The sequence below is a fragment of the Thermobia domestica genome, chromosome 1 (assembly GCF_964235325.1).
Source record: "Thermobia domestica chromosome 1, izTheDome1.hap1.1, whole genome shotgun sequence".
In the NCBI taxonomy this organism is placed as follows: domain Eukaryota; kingdom Metazoa; phylum Arthropoda; class Insecta; order Zygentoma; family Lepismatidae; genus Thermobia; species Thermobia domestica.
The window spans coordinates 203,255,844-203,273,556 of record NC_137454.1 but is presented as its reverse complement, the minus strand read 5'-3'; the positions used below and the strand labels follow the sequence as shown (position 1 = coordinate 203,273,556).

The window sequence follows — 17,713 nt, the reverse complement described above, 5'->3', positions numbered from 1 at the left end:
TTCTGCTTTTATTCATCGTGATTTTATTACATTAGAAGAAATTGCATCACTAAATATCAAAGACTCGAAAGGAAAGGCAAATTTCAGTATGAAATGTAAGGCTGTCATGAGTAACTTCATCGGTAACAATCACAAAAAACTATAGAATTCTAATTTAGTAAGGCTAACAGAAGAATTCCTAGTATGGTTACGTAATAACAATTGTTGATGCATAAAAGCAGATAAAGGGAACAAATTCACCATAATTGACAAAGAAGATTATAAAGAAAAAGTGCTAGTTATATATAAAAATAACATGAAGGTGAATACTAATCCCTTACCAGACATAATTAGGAAAGTGAACAAAACTTCTTTTGTAATCATAGCTTTTAGACGAAAATAAGGCCAAAATAAATAAATAAATAAATAAAAATTGATGCCTCAGTGATTATGGGATACCCAAGATACATAAAAAGATATACCCATACGACCCATCATCTCAGGAAGGTTTCATCCAGCGCACAAATCGGCTCAATAAATAGGACAACATTTGTCACAAAAAACAACTAAATTCAAATACGTGGTTAACAGTAATTCAGAAGTAAAGAAGCTGTATGTTCTTTAGTTAAGACGGACGGACTATCTTCAATAGACATAGTTGAAATGTTTACATCCATTCCTATAAATTTAGCCATTTCATGTTTCTAGAAATGGCTCAGATTGAATAAACTGAATGGCCTAGAAATTTACGAACTAACCAAAATATTAGAAGTATGCTTACTGAATAATTTCTCTCAGTCACAACCTTGCATGACCAAAATCTCACCGTCCAAAACCTCGCGCGACGAGATCTCCCCTGGCCAGAACCTCGCCTGAAGAAAATTTCGTCATAGCGATTTCTTCAGTGTAGAATGATCAAAATATCGCTGTGTATATATATATATATATACACTTAAAATAGCTTACACAGTTAAACCTCCATAATACGGACAGATATTATTATTAGGAACATATTCCTCTATCTCACGGACACTCTCAGATATGAACATAGACAGTCTTCTCCCCCTCATTGTTATTAATACTATTTTACTTCATAATAATCTCAATTCTAACGTATTTAGCACAGAAAACTTGGGGTTTCAACATTTTAAAAATGAGTTTGTGTACAATACAGTAAACTTTTCAGATGGTTCATCTGTTTTCAGGTGACAATGACAGACAACGTCGATTTAAGTATGGAAAAAACCTATACAAATTGCTTCTTTCCCCCTTTAAAACTGAATTTTCGAATACGCTGGAACATGTTCCTACTCCTTTTTAATGAGGAATTTATATTCAGTTTCATCATCTTAACTTCAGGGATTCATGTATGATGTACTGGATTTTTGGCATTAATTTTGAACCTCCAATGAGATTCACAGTTCACTCTCACCAAATAATTTAAGTAAAATAAATTCGATGGATAAGTTTTCTCCTAATTTGGGTTTATTTTCGATTATGTGTGCATTCATTTTGAACCGTCAGTTTTTTCGCTTGTAGTGTCTGCTTACGATAGGAAGTTGTGGCTGCGAAGGCAAGGCTTAGCCTTTTAAAAAAAAGGGAAATTACCTAAATTAAGCATTTTCGGGTTATTATTATTATTATTATTATTATTATTATTAATTGACAGCATTCTTTCTCTTTTAGATATTGAATTCGTTTGACTTCAACAAGAAATCTCCAAAACTGTCAATGAAACCAATAGATTTTACCTGCATTTTAAGGTTATCCAAATCCCAGCTTCAAGAAACAGGATTTAAGGACGCTGTTATGGAAAAGATCCATGAATTGTTGATGCAGTATTTCTCCGTCCAGGCACATAGTATCGGCTTTCCTGACATCGTTGTACCTGCAGTTATCCAGGTAAAGTATTGACTAATAATGTTAATATTAACAAGTTCCATTAGTATTAAAAATTATTTCCTTTTCGCAGTTAGAAAAATTTTAATAATTTCACTCAGTGGTTAATTTGTTCACCCATTTTATCTGGTCTTTCAGCATAGGAGAACCTAATGAATAAGAGAAAAGCCGGTATCGGTTAATGTCAAATATAACCATGTAACTGGAGATTGTGAAACAGCCAGTTCTTTTCATATTACAAATGAAGCTTTGAGAAGTGAAACATATATATTTCCAAAAATATTCGATTTTAAATATATATGGTAACAGGCGAGTCATCACTTGAGTTGGTAACAGGCGAGTCATCAATTGAGTTCGTGAGAACATTTGAGAATTAATTTGGAAAAGGAGCTTAGAGATAATAAAGGAAAACTGTTTAAATCAATTACTGCGGACTGTTTTTGCGCTCAACGTATAGTTCATTGTTGTGTTTACACCTTTGTAACACCTTCTACACTTCCCTCCCTATACACAAAGTTGTGTATAATCCTAGAGAAATGGAAAAGTTCATAAACGAAATTTCAGAAAAATGTGACTTAGGTCTTTTCTGCAAACATTAATTCATTTATTTTATGAGTATGCTTCTTTGTAAAAGTTTTTTTTAATAAATAAATAAATAAATAAATAGAGGAATTATTTCTATCTCTAAGGGACAACTTCCGTTACCAAATGAACATAAGAATCCGTGAATGGTATTCGAAGCCATAATTGAGAAATTATTTGGGAACCTCTAAATTGTTTTTACATCCCTATTGATAATTATAATAATGTTTCGAAAGCTAACAATAATGTAGGGTTTAGTCTTCAGCCTCCTATTAGTATGGGATTGTCTTCCCATCTGCGCTTAGATCTTCCTAAGGATCTTTTTCCAATTGGATTTCTAGTTAAAATTTTGAAAGCTCCTACTTCCTTCCATTCTGGCTACATGACCTGCCGACCTGAGTAAAGATTGTATAACAATGAATAATATTTAAAATAAATATGATACATTACTATTCAGCTCGTCTAAAAAGTATTTAGCCTTTTGCGCACTAGATGATGATAGTATTTCAAATCTCAGGATACATGAGTCGCAGAGGGTCAAGCCTAACTTCATTTAACAGCTGACGGTTGAAGCTAGTAGTTGTGCAAAAAGTGCTGGAATTCTTATAATCAGACGTAAGGTATTGCGTCGGGAAGATGAGTGCACTTTTTGCAAAACTGCGCTACATTCTGCAATTTTATTTCGATAAAGACGTAAATGCTACGCATGCTCATGAACAAATTTGTGCTATTTGTTGGAAAGATACGTTATCAAAACCACTAGTTCTGTCGCTTGTGTTCTGAAAATTTCGAAGTCCAAGATATTCCTCGCAGTGGGCGATCAATCACAGCAGAATCGGCATGTACGCAGTCATAATACCGCCAATCACCTAAACATCCATCACCAAACAGTATTAAGTCATTTGAGGAAATTTGGCTACAAAATGAAGCTCAACGTTTGGGTGCCATATGATCTGACTCAAAAACATTTTTGATTGAATTTTTATCTATGAATCTGTACCGAAACGTAATGAACTCGAGCTATTTGTGTTATCACGAGTGACGAAAAGTCGATAACGTAGATAACAATGTGCGAAAAAGATTGTGGGCAAATTGAAGATAATCTCCACAGTCTGTGGCAAAGCCCCACACTGATGCCAAAAAGATTATGCTGTGCGTTTGATGAGATTAGAAGGACATTGGGCATCACGACTGTTCCGGCCTTTTTAGACAACCTGATATATCACAAATAAAACCAACCGTTGCTAGTGGTCAGTTTGACCGAATTTCTGTTCTTATTATTTTATATGGTAAATATTCTGTATTCGTACCTAATTAAATATAGACATATATTTCTATATGTAAATTAGTATAAGAGTTATTTAGTTAATATCTCCAAGCCAAGATACTATTTATTTCTAGTATAATTTTATATAGGTCAAGTGTATTTGTTATTATTTGTGTTTAACTCCATGTGTATTCATTTAGAGATTTCACTTATAATTGGAATAATTGAAGATATCCATCTTTCTTCTTTTAAATTTGTTAGGTTTGCAACACTGATTTCCAGAGAATAGAATTAGCCAGTCTATTCTCTCAGTAAAGGGAAGAGGAGGATTTTCAGTTTGGGAAAATCTCCTTTGTTTTTTCTATATGGAGTTTTCATATAGCGCTTTGTTGAGAGCTGCTGGTAGCCTCATTTTTGGAAGAGTATAAAAACAGCGAAGTCTTATTACTAACTCTTCAATGAGAGAGAGTCTGTCCTCATTGAATCTCTCGAACCTGAGTGTAGACTCGTAGAGTACTTAGTTTTTCGGTCTCTGAAATGTATTAATGCCCATAGTAAGGGAGTGTATTATTAAATTTATGTTAGGATCCCTAGCTAATTTACGTTTGCTTTTTCTTAGAATATAAATGATTCTGAGTTTTTGGAGTTCATGTAGAATGCTGTAGACTGCTTAGGGGTAAGAATAAGAAAGAAATTACCCCAATGAATTAGGTTTTATTTATGTAGAGATTTTACATAGGAATAATTTAGAGAGTGTATTTATATCTTAGGCCATGTAAGAGAATTGGATATCAAGAAATTTTGAAGGAGAATTTTTTTAGCTCTTCTGTGAAATTCTAGTTTTCAGTGGAGACCAATTTCTTGTTACTTTTATATTTAGAACTCAAATATTTTGAGTTCGAGTCCCCACAACGTCAAGTTTCAAGAACAACCTCTTGGTTGGTGTGTTGTAAGTCTTACTCTTGAGAAGTAGAGCTCGAGGACTTAAGTCGTAAAGATTTTTCAATTAATTTTTTCTGTTCTGTAGTAAAGAAAAAGATCCTCAAGTTAGAAGATGAATCCTACCGTTTATCATATCTATCATGTTTAGACTTTAGTAGCTAGAAATTCTTTTTCGTGGCCTAGTCTAAAAGAAGCTGGACTACGAACGAAAAATTGGGCCAAGCACCTAATGAATAGGCTCCGTAATTAATGGCAAAATAAGAAGCTCAAAATGACTGTCAAAATTATCGAATAAAAATCCTAAAGTAGCAGATAAAATAATAAAACAAACAAGGGCTTTTGAAAAAAAATAGGTACTAAAATATTTAAAAAAAACTATAATAGCCTATAATTGGTTTACTAATCGAATAAAAAATATGGATCCTAAGAAATAAAATGTTTAATTTTGTAGTTAGTATTTAGAATTTAAAATTTTTGGAAACTTGCAAATTGTGCAACCCATAAGGGACAAAATCTAACGATCCATTCATCGTTCTTCAGTAGTAACAGTGAAATAAATTGATTAATCAAAAATACTATCACACGTTATTCACACCAGTTCCATTAGAAGTTTAGAAAACATTTAACACAAGAAATGCTAAGTGTTACATTGGTAGTTTATCTTCGCTTACGAAAGCTATCCCATATAGCTCATATTTTTGTTTCGTGAAACTATCAACAACTTCTTAAAATTTTCAAACGAAAGCCTTTTTCTTCTGTCAGAAAGAATTTGCTTTAGATGAGAAAATGATCTTTCCACATCTACAGATGTCACTGCAAATTAGAAACAAGTAATTTGGGAAGGATTTATGTCAACAGTTACATCAGCTTTACTTCCATAATTTTCTTTAATTTTTCAAAATCTGAATTATCCGTTTCAATACGATCACACTTTTGCCGAATGTGCACGCGCTTGTCATGAAGGTTTTAAGAGAACTAGATAAAGTCTTTAAATAAGATCTTGATAGTAGCGTCTGGCAACTAGTCAGAATAAAAAATTAAAAGATGTATGAATTCCTTGCTGAAATGTCGATTATAAAAATGATGAGCGACACAAGGTGCAAGAAGAAAATTTGGAATCCAAAACTATGGTCGCATTAATAGGCTAGTAATCATCCTGATAAGAACGTAAATTACGAATGTAAGAAATCTTGCTTACTTTTGTCTGTATGTAGTGAGTGATAAATGAAATTTGCTAACAGAATAGTAATATGCATAACATACAGTCTGTCACAAAAAAAAAAAAATAAATAAATAAATAAATAAATAAATAAATAAAAAATAAAAAAATAAAAAATAAAATAAATAAATAGCACCACTTTGGAAAAACTGTTATATTGTTAGTTCCAGCCCTATTTTATACACCTCGTTGGTCACACACTGTTCAACTGATCTTCTAATAGTTCTCTTATGTTTAGGTTGTGCTACTATAGTACATATATGAGCATTATTGAAAAACTGAGTTTTATACATCAAGGGACCTTATAATCCAAAAACTAAATTTAATGCATATTTTTTATCATCACACTTTTTGTGCAAAGTTTATCGCTAAACGGTAGGTAAATCATTGAAAGTAAATGAAAATAGAAAATTGTTTACACCACAAGCTTTATTACACTTCAGTCTTTTGTTACAACTCCACGGGCAGCTCTTAATGCTGCAAACCAACGGGATATGATGTTCACAAGTGTTTCACTTAATGTAATATCCAGTTCAAGGTGCCAGATTCGAATCAGTTCCTCAGTGATTTGTCTCCTAGACTGATATATCTTCCCATGTCCTTTTTGTGACATAATATGCCACATAATCTATGTAGGATTCATATCCGGAGAATTTGGTGGCCACGATAATCTTTGGAAATTCATACTTTGAAACCAGTCCGCTACACTCCGTGCTCTGTGACACGGCGCATTGTCGTCTTGGAAAATAAATCAACTCGAATTAGGTTCTGGGAAATAGTCAACAGATGGTTGTAGTAACTTTCGGTTCAGGATGTCAATGTAATATGCAGCATTAACTTGTTTATTCCAGATTTTAATTCATCCCACTCCATTTGAAGTAAAGCATCCGCACAACATGACACTTTCATCAAATTTCCTTCTTTTGGAAACATACTTCGGCTTCACATTTTCTCCTTTCCTCATCTAAAATTTCATTCCACTGTCATTTCCAACAATCATAAACTTCTCCTCATCCAATAAAATTAAGTGCCACCACTGTTCATCACTCCATGCACCGTGTCTACTCACGAACTCTCTCCTAGCGTTTACATGTTTATTAGTTAAAAGTGGGTTCTTTCATAGGGTTTTCTTATGTAACCCTTTTTCATTAAATCGTCTGACAACAGTCATCCAGCTTATGTTGTAACCTGCGTTAGAATAAATAATCGCTGCATTTCATAGCCCTGGAAATTCTGTCTGATACAGCCAAGCGACAAACCTTTCGATCCAATCTCGCAGCTGGTTTCATTTTCTGCCATACTGTTCTCATTCAGAAGATATACCATGCTATCCTTGCTTCTGTATTATTCTACCAAAGATAGTATGATGTATACCTAGAATTTTGGCGATTTGTCTATTTGAGTAGCCCTCACTTCGCAGTGTCAGAATTTGTCTTTGTTTACAAAGGCTTATGTCACACATTTTTCTCATATTTCGAGTTTCTAGGGAATAATGAGATTCTTCAGCGTCTTATAGTATACGTGAAGCACTTCCGTTTAGAACTTAAACAAAGAACATTCAATAATACATAATTTTCAGTAAAATTTTCACTTTACACCGCTCCAGAAAAGCAAACAAAACAAGTATTCTAAGTTTCAACCAAACTCATATTGACTACAGAGACATCAAACGGAGAACATCTGAACTACTGTAACGCAAAATACTGCTCTAATCTTCCCCAAACTTAAAGGTTGTTGTAAACACTAGGTAGATACCAGCATATCACGGAATGGCTTATTTAAGTAGTAAATATAATGAAACCCTTCTGGTTGCTCTGAGTGGTGCTTTTTTTTTTTTTTTTTTTTTTTTAACTGACTGTATACATTAGTATAATGATTGAAAAACTTCCGTATTTTTAATTGGATTGAAATTCAATTTTACAAATTATTAATTGCATAATAATAATAATTTTAAATTAATTATTATAATAATTTAAATTGAGTAGAAAGATATGATATTGTAATTAACATGAAGAGATCGTAATCGCGGAATATGCAACATCGAAAAGAAAAAAAAAATATGCGTATTTATTAGTAATAATTATAGTAAGTCAAAGTAGATGGAGAAATCTAAGTATTATAGTTTGAAGCTTTTAATAAGTATTTCGATATTCACAGCTTACTTAATAGCTATAAATATTTCGCTTGATATTTGAGACCAGGTTATCCGCATATGGAGAATATAAAAAGGTATTAGCTTATTGGAACTGAGGGGAAAATATAGAATGTCTCAATAACATTCGCTGTTTTTAGGAACTGCGATTAAATGAATTCGTGTAAAATCGTATAATATTCTAAATGAAGGGTAAGGGGAAAAAACAAGGAATGTCCATGTATGAGCTTTTTCGGGTGCTTTGCCTATCTGTTGGTGACTCTTGGTACTATTTGACTGTATATGCCACGCATGCGAAAATGTAGAAATGTCCATGTAAAACGGGGCAAAAGATTTAGCTAACCCTATTCTTTTTACGAGGTTTTCAATACTAAAACGATGTTTTCTCGAAAATGCAGTTTTGTGACATTCCTTCTTTTTTTCCCTTACCCTTCAAATGTAAATGAAATGTCTAGATTGCTGCGCTACTATGTTCTTTACTGTTTTTTTTTATAAATACTGTAGGACAAAAAAGGAGAAAATGTTTTTGCTTTTTTTTTCACAGAATAATCGGCATTTTATTGTTGTTTAGAAGAATGGTTTTAAAACAGTTTTGATTTTTAAGTCACAGTGAGATCGCTTTCAATGGGTGACAGAAATGATGCGTAACCATTTTAATAATTATAGTGTGTTTCAATAATTAGTTTTAGATTTAATTATTTTTACTCTTAATTGAAGATAAATATGCAACTTTTTTTTTTCTTTTTATTATTTGTATACCTAATTATGCATAGAAGAAGACAAAGTTTGATTTGTGTCTGATAAAAAAATCTTCATTACATCATTTTGATAAAACATACTTTAGCAAAATAATAATAATAATAATAATAATAATATGCTTATTTTAATTTTCAGCTGAAAAAGTTTTTGAAAACTTGTAAAATTGCCAGTTACTGCAAGAAGATCAAGCAGGTGTTAGATAAAGTAGAAGAAAATAGTAAGTTCATTGAAGAGGAACGCAAGAATATTAATTTTCCGCTGAGCGACTTGAAAGCTGTTGAAGCATGGGAGATTAATGTGAAATTAAAAGGAACTCCAATGGAGAAGTTCTACAAGAGCTGGAACAAGCTTTATGTCAAGCAACTAGAAAAACAACTTGCTCAGAATAATAAGGTAACATGATTATTATGATGCAATGTATCTCAGCAGGGTATTTGTCAAATTTCATTTAAATTTAAAGATTTATGAAGGATATATATATAAACGAAAGAAAATTAACTACATTGAGGACCAAGATAATAATTTATATGTCGATTTTCAAATTCTAGGTAAGGTTGCGAATCATTAGGTTTTTCGTGTGGGGTTGTTATTAAATGTACATCATAGGTATTCATAGTCTTGTGGTATTTCTATTTATTGACACTTTCAGGAATTGCTTATGCGCTTTTTTTTTTTCGCATTCTCCATTGTTGGATTAATTTTATCATTCGTTAAATAGCATTAAAATTAATGAATCAATCCTAATAATGCAAAATTTTATACAATTGAAATTTTATATACACTTATACAGTATTTTATATGTTTTGACAGTAAGATGCTTCTTAGCCATATTTTCAGTCTAGACTCAATACTTCTAGCATCAGTATCAACCAGTATTTTCGGATACTGTATACTCTTCTTCAGTCTTTCTCAACTGTGAAAATAACAACAATTAACAAACAACTAGATAAACGAAGTTCTGTCAGCATTTGATTCAACAGAGAGAGGAACGCATATACTGTAAAACTAGTTGAATATACACATGCTTCGCACAGGGGCTGTATTTGGAAGTAAACGCCTGTGGGAGTATCATCATTGATCTCAGCGATCGCGAAAACTATGGATTTGATACTAATATCGGTCATTTTGGGCTATTTTTTACATGTCTCGGTATCTGCTGACTCCCGGCCCGCATACTTGCAAATCATCGCTAATGGAAGTATCACCATTGATTTCAGCGACCGCGAAAACTATGGATTTGACACTAATATCGGTCATTTTGGATTACTTTTATATGTCTTGGTATCTCCCCCCCCCCCCCCCCCCAACGGTGACCCCCGGCCCGGAGCCGAATCGCGTGAATTTGGAAGTTAATACGACTGGAGTTTCACCCTTCAGTTCAGCGACCGCGAAAATATGAATTCGACACTAATAGCTCAAGTAGTAGAGCGCTGGCTTCGCATTCGGGAGGTCGTGGCTTCGAATCCCGCTGCCTACCATCCTGACAGGTTTTCCAGGGTTTCCCTCAGTCCTACCAGGCAAATGCCGGGATGGCACCTACTAAACAGACCCTGGCCGATACCTTCCCAAATTCTTTCCATTGTTAATGTTGTTGGATATCCAATGTAAAATGGCCTCTGAGCTGTATCTGGTGATTGTTAAATAAATAAATAAATATCGGTCATTTTCTACTACTTTTACATGTCCCGGTAAACGCTCCCCTGAGACCCCTGTGGTTCGAATTTCGACAAAAACGTCTAACTCTGGTCTGGAGCCTGACCACGGTATTCGTGACTAAAATTTGGTAACTCTCGGTCAATTTGTCTGGTTCCCAAGCCGGTTCCGGTAAACGCCCCCCTGAGACCCCACTGTTTCGAAATTTGAAAAAAACTCTTCGTCTTCATCTGGGGCCTGGGCCAAGGTACCCCTGACCAAAATTTGGTAACTCTCGGTCCACTCGTCTGGTCCCCAGGCCGCACACAGACAGACAGACAAACACCCAAAAAAACTCTTTATTTTATTTATATTAGAAGATAGCTTACAAGACAGTATTCAGTATGTACTTTTTATAATAATTGAGGTCATAACGAAAGGGAAATTGTTATATTTGAATAAACAGAAGAAGCACGTAAATATTGCAAAAAATTTTTTCAATAATTTTTTTTATTATTATTTTGCTCGAAATTTCTTCATAGTTTATTAAAATACTTGCCAACATATCCTCATTTTATTGTCCCAACAAACCAATATATGTTGATAGTAAAGTAGTTTAGATTGATCGAGCTCCTGGGCTTTCAGAATTTTATGTCTTCCCCCCCCCCCCCCCCGTTACGAAATCCTGGCTAAACGAACCAATATGTGTTCCAGTAAAATAGTTTAGAGTGATCGATCCCCTTTTGTGATGACCACAGTATTTCATGTGACAGACCCCCCCATTTCACGAAATCCTGGCTACGTGCCTGTATATATATTTATATATATATATATAATTTCATTAAAGTGGTGTGATATAGGGTTTATATCTCTTCCTCTTCTCATATCATATTCGTGATAAATTATTGCCACAGAATATAACTACTATTTATGTGTGTAGTAAATGCAATTTACTTTCGGCCGTTCTTAAAATCATTTATATCATTATTAAATAATTACCCACTTCCTTTTGCGTAGGATATTTGGATGAGTAGACTTTTATGAAAATATTTATAATTCGACCAACGTCAGTGTGAAACTTGAAATATCAGTGCTTAATGATTGAAATTTTCCAAGAAGGATGTTGCGTATATTAGTATGAAAATATTGATTCATTGTAATTGATTTTTTTAAAATACTCAATGGTAGAGCGTTCACCTCTGGTGCTTGGGGTCCCGGGTTCAATCCCAGCCCCCGCCAAGTAAACTTTGTGGTGGACAAACACCGTGTGCGTGGATTTTCTCGGGGTTCTCCCGTTTCCTCCCACTTTCTTCATTCCACCATTTCTTTCATTATTCATCATCACCGTCTCCTTTAGCCTAACCGGCATAACCGTGGGACATAAAACTCAAAGATTATATATATATATATATATATATATATATTGGGCAGAATATGAAGACTACTCGTCAATTTTTGCAATCAATATAAATCTTTCGAGTTAGTGTTATAGCAAAGCAATTTTTCATTCGAGCTCGTATATTTTTAATGTGTTTTTGATTCAATGACAGTATGCTTCTTTTTAGGTTGATGACTACAACATCCCCACGATTAAGAAAGAAATAAAGAAAGGAGTAATATCAGATGGTCCTATTGAATTGTTCCCGTCGTCGGATGAGTCCGACACTGAATTCTTCAAGTAAGTTGAGTATTTTAATCTTCTCACCAAATTACATTATTTACCAAAAAGTAATTGGATTTTGTACTAACAATTTAAGATGACCCGCAATAGCAGCAGCTCGTGCATCCAATACCTTCTGCAACCACTGTGAGATAAACTTTCCACAGCTTGACGAAGGGCTGCACGTTCTATATTCCAACATATCTCACAAATTATTAGAATCGTTAATTTACAACGCACCATCTTGGTCCTGGTCGGGCGTTTCATCTTGCAAGCGATCAATATTTGGTTCGGTGAGGAGACCAGTACAACCGTCAATCTGTGTTTTGCACATACCATTTTCTAGTAAGCGGTACTATAACATGTATATAATACAGGTCTAGAATGACTAGATTCTAACAAGCAAAAAGTAGGACACAAGTATAATGTATATCGTAGTGTACTGCGTTGGCAATACGCATATTCTTATTTTATTTAACATTAACCTTAAGTAAATCATTCATTTTATTTTATTTTATTTATTTTATTTATTTTTTTCCTCAGCAAAAAATATTGAAGGAATTCAATACAACTCTAATACTTTCGTGAACGTGGTTGAATTCACTTCCTCACTTGAAATAAGAAATCTTCTCTGACTTTACCGGCATCTCTAACAAGGCCTTCTCAATAAAAACAAGTATTGCAAAATAATTATTTTTGATTGTTTTCCTTTCCTAACAATAATCTTTTGAGGAGTATTGAAGAATACAGCGATTTATCATCTGGAAAAAAAAAAAAAAAAAAAAAAAAAGTGCCTGTGATTCGAATAAAGAATTGCAAATAAATAATATCTGAACATTTTGTAGGATATTTTAAAAAAGAAGGACATTTCTCGATTTTCTAGGTGTCTTTGCAACACGGAGGACAGTTCTTTAAAAAACAGTACTGTACTGCGAAAATCAGTACATCTGATCACCCTATACAGGTCCCATCTCATATAGCCTCGCTGCTGAAAAGGGACGTTAAACTCAAAATCAACTCAACTCATTTCATCTTGTGAGTAACACGGGTGCATACCCTAAAATCTCCATAGTGTTGAGAGCCATTGGTTATCAACATTGTTATGTGCCTTTGTCATCACTGTGCTCTAAACAACTAATAGTCCATGAGGAGAAGAAACTTCACATAATATTTTCACAGCCAGCGTATTATGATCAGATTGTACATACTAAAAGTAGCCAATATGGTAAGAAAAATATTCACATATGCTCATCGCAGCGAAAAAATGTTAATCTGTCGCTCCAAAGAACAATTTTCTCTGCTGTATATACCGATGAACCTGCTGTTTTCAATTGAATTCGGTAATATAGGATTTGATGTGCGTGCTTTAGAAGAAATTTCGAGTAGTGGGGTTCAGTTTGCAGTGTTTCGTTGGCAACTACCCTCTAATGCTGCCAGAAACACCCACATTAGATTTGGTCTGGTTGAACTTCGGACAAGTTGGAGAAATTACATTCAAGAGTATTACCCGTGTGTCAAAATCTGTGAGCATTGCACTGCGCATCATTGTGTTATATTGTATTATATATTATCAGTATATTGTATTATGTACTTTATTTCTTTCTCTCCCTCCTATGAGCTACTGTTACTAAATACAATTTTCGTACCTATAAGGTGAGTCCATTTCAGTGCTAAATAGATGCCCAATTATTTTTTTGGTTTTTAATGTATAATTGTTAAAGGCTATTCAACGTTGAGGTAGTTCAATAACTTGTATTTAAATGCATATATAAAATACATAGTGATGATTATACGCTGAAGAGTAAGTAGCACTCGTTTAGATCTTGGATGGTTCTTCATATTACTTTTACATTTCTCTCAGAGAAGAAATCAAAGAAATATCTGTATCACGTGGACTTGATTAAGAGAGAACGTTAGATTTCTTTTCCTGGGTCAGTATTAATTTCATCTAAATCCAAACTACAGGCTCACCTGAAATAATGATACTACAAACCACTTCTCGTGCTTTTTAACATTTATTAATTGGCAATGAAGATCTTTAAGCAGATTGCGAAAGTGGATGGATAATATATAGCAGAATGTTATGGAGATATGTGACAACAATAACCACGAGATTGGTTGCATTCGTGGCAAACTTTTTAAAGTCTATAGGGCTTTTTTTTTTTTTTTTTTTTGTTTGTTTGTTTGTTTGTTTCGTAAGCCATAAAGAAGTGAGTTTAAATGAAGGATTTATAATTAATATGAGCAGTGCATTTTTCAACATGCCGATGAGGAAACTCTTATGAGTCTTAGAACTTTTCAGCAAGAGAACCACAACTCCGTCTTAAAATTGACATGAAAACATTGAAATTGTAGTGCTCCTAAGAAAAATAGTTGATTTTGAGTTTAACGTCCCTTTCTGCAGCAAGTCTATATGAGACATGGGCCTACTAATTAACGTGGAATCCGAACTACACGAGTTCCCGCCGGGAATTGAACCCGAGTCTCCCACGCCAAAGGCGCGTATGCTAACCGCTTAGCTCTAAAAAAATAACCCAGAGGATCAGTACCATGATGTGGACAATCTTTCAGTTTAGATATTCAACTTTTTTTTTCTACTAAAAGAATAGAAACCTACCTAATTACTAACCTAATAGTGTTTCTTCCAGTTTTTTTTCTTCCCTATTTTTCGAATGAATCACTGAGTCATTCTTCTGTAGGGACACACAAAAGCTTAAGTCCTTTTTACAACGTGTTCTTGCACTCTTCTTGAGACTCAATCGTAGTAATTCAACATTTATCGAACTTTTTCTTTTTATACTTATAGTTATCTATCTTCCCCAATGTCACAAATATTTCTTATTTTCAACAGAACTTCAAATTCGAAAATAGTTGCTATTAGCAAAGGGACGGTCTAGCTATGGGCAGTCCATTATCTCCGATACTGGGTAACATAGTGATCAACCATTATGATACCAGCATATCGATAAATCCTAAATTGAAATCTCTCTCTCTCTTTCTATATATATATATATTATTGTCGTTATGTTGATAACTTGCTTGTGGTATACAAGAACAGTGATCAACTGCAATTTTATTAAATAAAATGGAACATACAGATTCAAAAATTAAGTCAATGTACGAGAAAGAGGAAATCATCTCCATTAATTTTTGGATGTTACTATTAATAGGAAATTTAATAAGTTCCAATCAAAGGTCTATAGAAAGTCCTCAGCTGTGAGTACTTTGTACACTAAATTTCATGTCATTCTTGGTGGGTTGAGGCTGTTATTTGAATAAATATGTATATTAGGGCCTATAGATTGGTGACATTCTTTAAGATCTTACAGATAAACTTAATCGAAGTACTAACTTAGATCTAATATAGGATATAATTCAACGACTACGAAAATGTGGAAACAATATGCTTTCAGTATATTAGAAGGTTGAATAAAGGATAAATGAAAAAAGAAAAAAAAAGTACGAAAAGCAGTATTTTCGAAATTGTTTATGCATGTAATTTCCATCTTATAGTATGACGAAAAGAAATTTTGACAACAGGCATAAGAAACACATTATGGAGTCCAGGGAAAACAAAGAAGCTATATCAGTTATATCGAAACATCTACGAATTACGGAAGACTTACAGAATTTGTGACTGCTTTATACCATGCTACCTTAAATATTAAAAGAAATGTTTTTGAAGCATATTTCATAAGAACAATAAGTCCAATGTTATTTCATCGACAAAGGAAATCTTGATAGAGATTGAGAGTATTGTTACCAATATAGAAAAAAACTAACCATTTTTATTGGTTAGAGACGTCTAAGGAAATGCCCTAATTTAAATGAATAAAAATTTGAAGTTTACCAATTAGAAAAATAGTTTACCTGGCTACAAGTATTCGTAGTAATTTGAATAGTGGTTTGTGTAGCGGTTACGGTGGCATGCTGTTTGAAAACAATCCACAGAAAAAGACACCTGCAACTCAAATAAAAATAGGAAGGAATTATTAAATTCTGTTAATGCTGTAACTTAAAAGAATACGTCATGTTATATGTTGTAAATAAGAAATACAACAGCAGGAAAGGTAGGCAACTGTCAGTAATTAAAAAGAAAAAAAAAAGTTTAGGCAATGTAAGAAGACGTTGTTAAAAGGTGTTAAACCTTTGTGTGTCCTTGAAGGAAAGTGACAAAGTGATTCATCCGGAAAATAGGGAAGAAAAAAAATTGGAAGAAACACTTACTAAGTGAGTAATTCGATTTATAAAAATGTGCTCTATACGGTCGATAAGTAATTTGAACTTTTTGCCTGTGATCTCCGACATAAGACAAGAATTTTCTTAATAGGATCATGTAGATAAAATATATCAGAATATCAAAAGCCGTACATGTTGTGAGCACTTAGATTGCATGAAATTGATTGTGCAATCATAATCAGCAAAAATTTTACTGTTTCGATGGTGGGGCAGTAAATGAGTTTAAGAACTAATGGTAATAAGTATCACCCAAACACTTTGTTGGCATATAATACACGGATTGAACTTAATGATACATAGTTTAAATGCAGTTAAGTATAATTCTATTTTTTTCTTTTTGTTCCTTTTATTTCTGACAAGATTTCCAAAAAAGCATTGTTTTTCGAAACTTTATTAGCAGAAATTTTGAAGATCCATCTAAACAAACAGTTGTTATAATTTGAATTTCTAGGCCATTCAAAACCCATTCAGAAGTTCTTATTGAACTACCGTTCCGGTACATGCCTGGTGTAATCAAAGATGCCTCGGGAAACAAATCTCAGCAAGACGTATGCTGCGATTCTATTGAACTTGCCGAAATTGTTTACGGAAGATTTGCTCGAGGTTTAGTAAACTATATTTTTTGTCTTATACAAGCAGAAAAGGAGCCTGTGGGACAACTATTCAAGAGTAAACAGGATATACAGACCGAGTTACTCGTGTTAGTGATACTAAACGACTAAGATTTTTCAGAATATTAGAAATCTGGACAAATAAAGTTTCGGCTGTTTTTGTTAAATGTATTTGTTTGGTGAGTACTGTCAACTTTTTCCAGCTTTGATCAGGAATTGTTTAGATGATGATAATTTTATACATTTAAATTGCAGTTTATTTTCAGAAATGAACACGTTTTGTTGCAAGATGTATGTACGTTGTTTTTTCGTAGGTCGATGAAATCTGGATCAGCAACGAAGAAAAGAAAAGTTGAAGACGAGAAGAAACAAACACCGAAGAAGTCGAAGCGGTCAAAATCTTCGCCTAGAAAGCATCAAGAAAACACAAAAGAAATCGCAGACGAAGTCCGGGATATGGATTTAGCAGATTTTGAATAACGCTGTAATAAATATGTAAATGTTATTTTTTAATAATAAAAAAGAATAAAAAATGTGATGTTTCAATAATAAAACTTGTACAAGGAATTAGTCAATTCAAGGACAATAACTGAAAAAATTCATCAATTTTTAAATAACACTAGATAGAACCGAAACTTGATCTTAGGTTCTGCTTCGAAAATTCACCTTACTATTCCCTCTTCCCCAAGTTTTCTCAAGAACCCATATTAAGATATTCCCTCTATTTATGTTTTATTAACACATAAGAGCTGAGAAACAACAAGTACAAGGA

General features: G+C 33.4%; 1 protein-coding gene across 2 annotated transcripts in view; it reads left to right on the top strand.

Annotated features, from left to right (window-relative positions):
* Noc2 (Nucleolar complex protein 2) overlaps positions 1-17,482 on the top strand; it is a 52,460-nt gene extending 34,978 nt beyond the window's left edge. The window contains exons 10-13 of one of the 2 annotated variants that reach the window (XM_081768667.1): positions 1,666-1,881; positions 8,935-9,192; positions 11,997-12,109; positions 17,256-17,482. In XM_081768667.1, coding sequence (XP_081624793.1) covers positions 1,666-1,881; positions 8,935-9,192; positions 11,997-12,109; positions 17,256-17,421 — 753 coding nt within the window. In that variant the 3' untranslated portion in view covers positions 17,422-17,482. The remainder of the gene's footprint in view (positions 1-1,665; positions 1,882-8,934; positions 9,193-11,996; positions 12,110-17,255) is intronic. The other variant, XM_081768657.1, reaches the window with a different exon arrangement.
* The last annotated feature ends 231 nt before the right edge of the window (positions 17,483-17,713 follow it).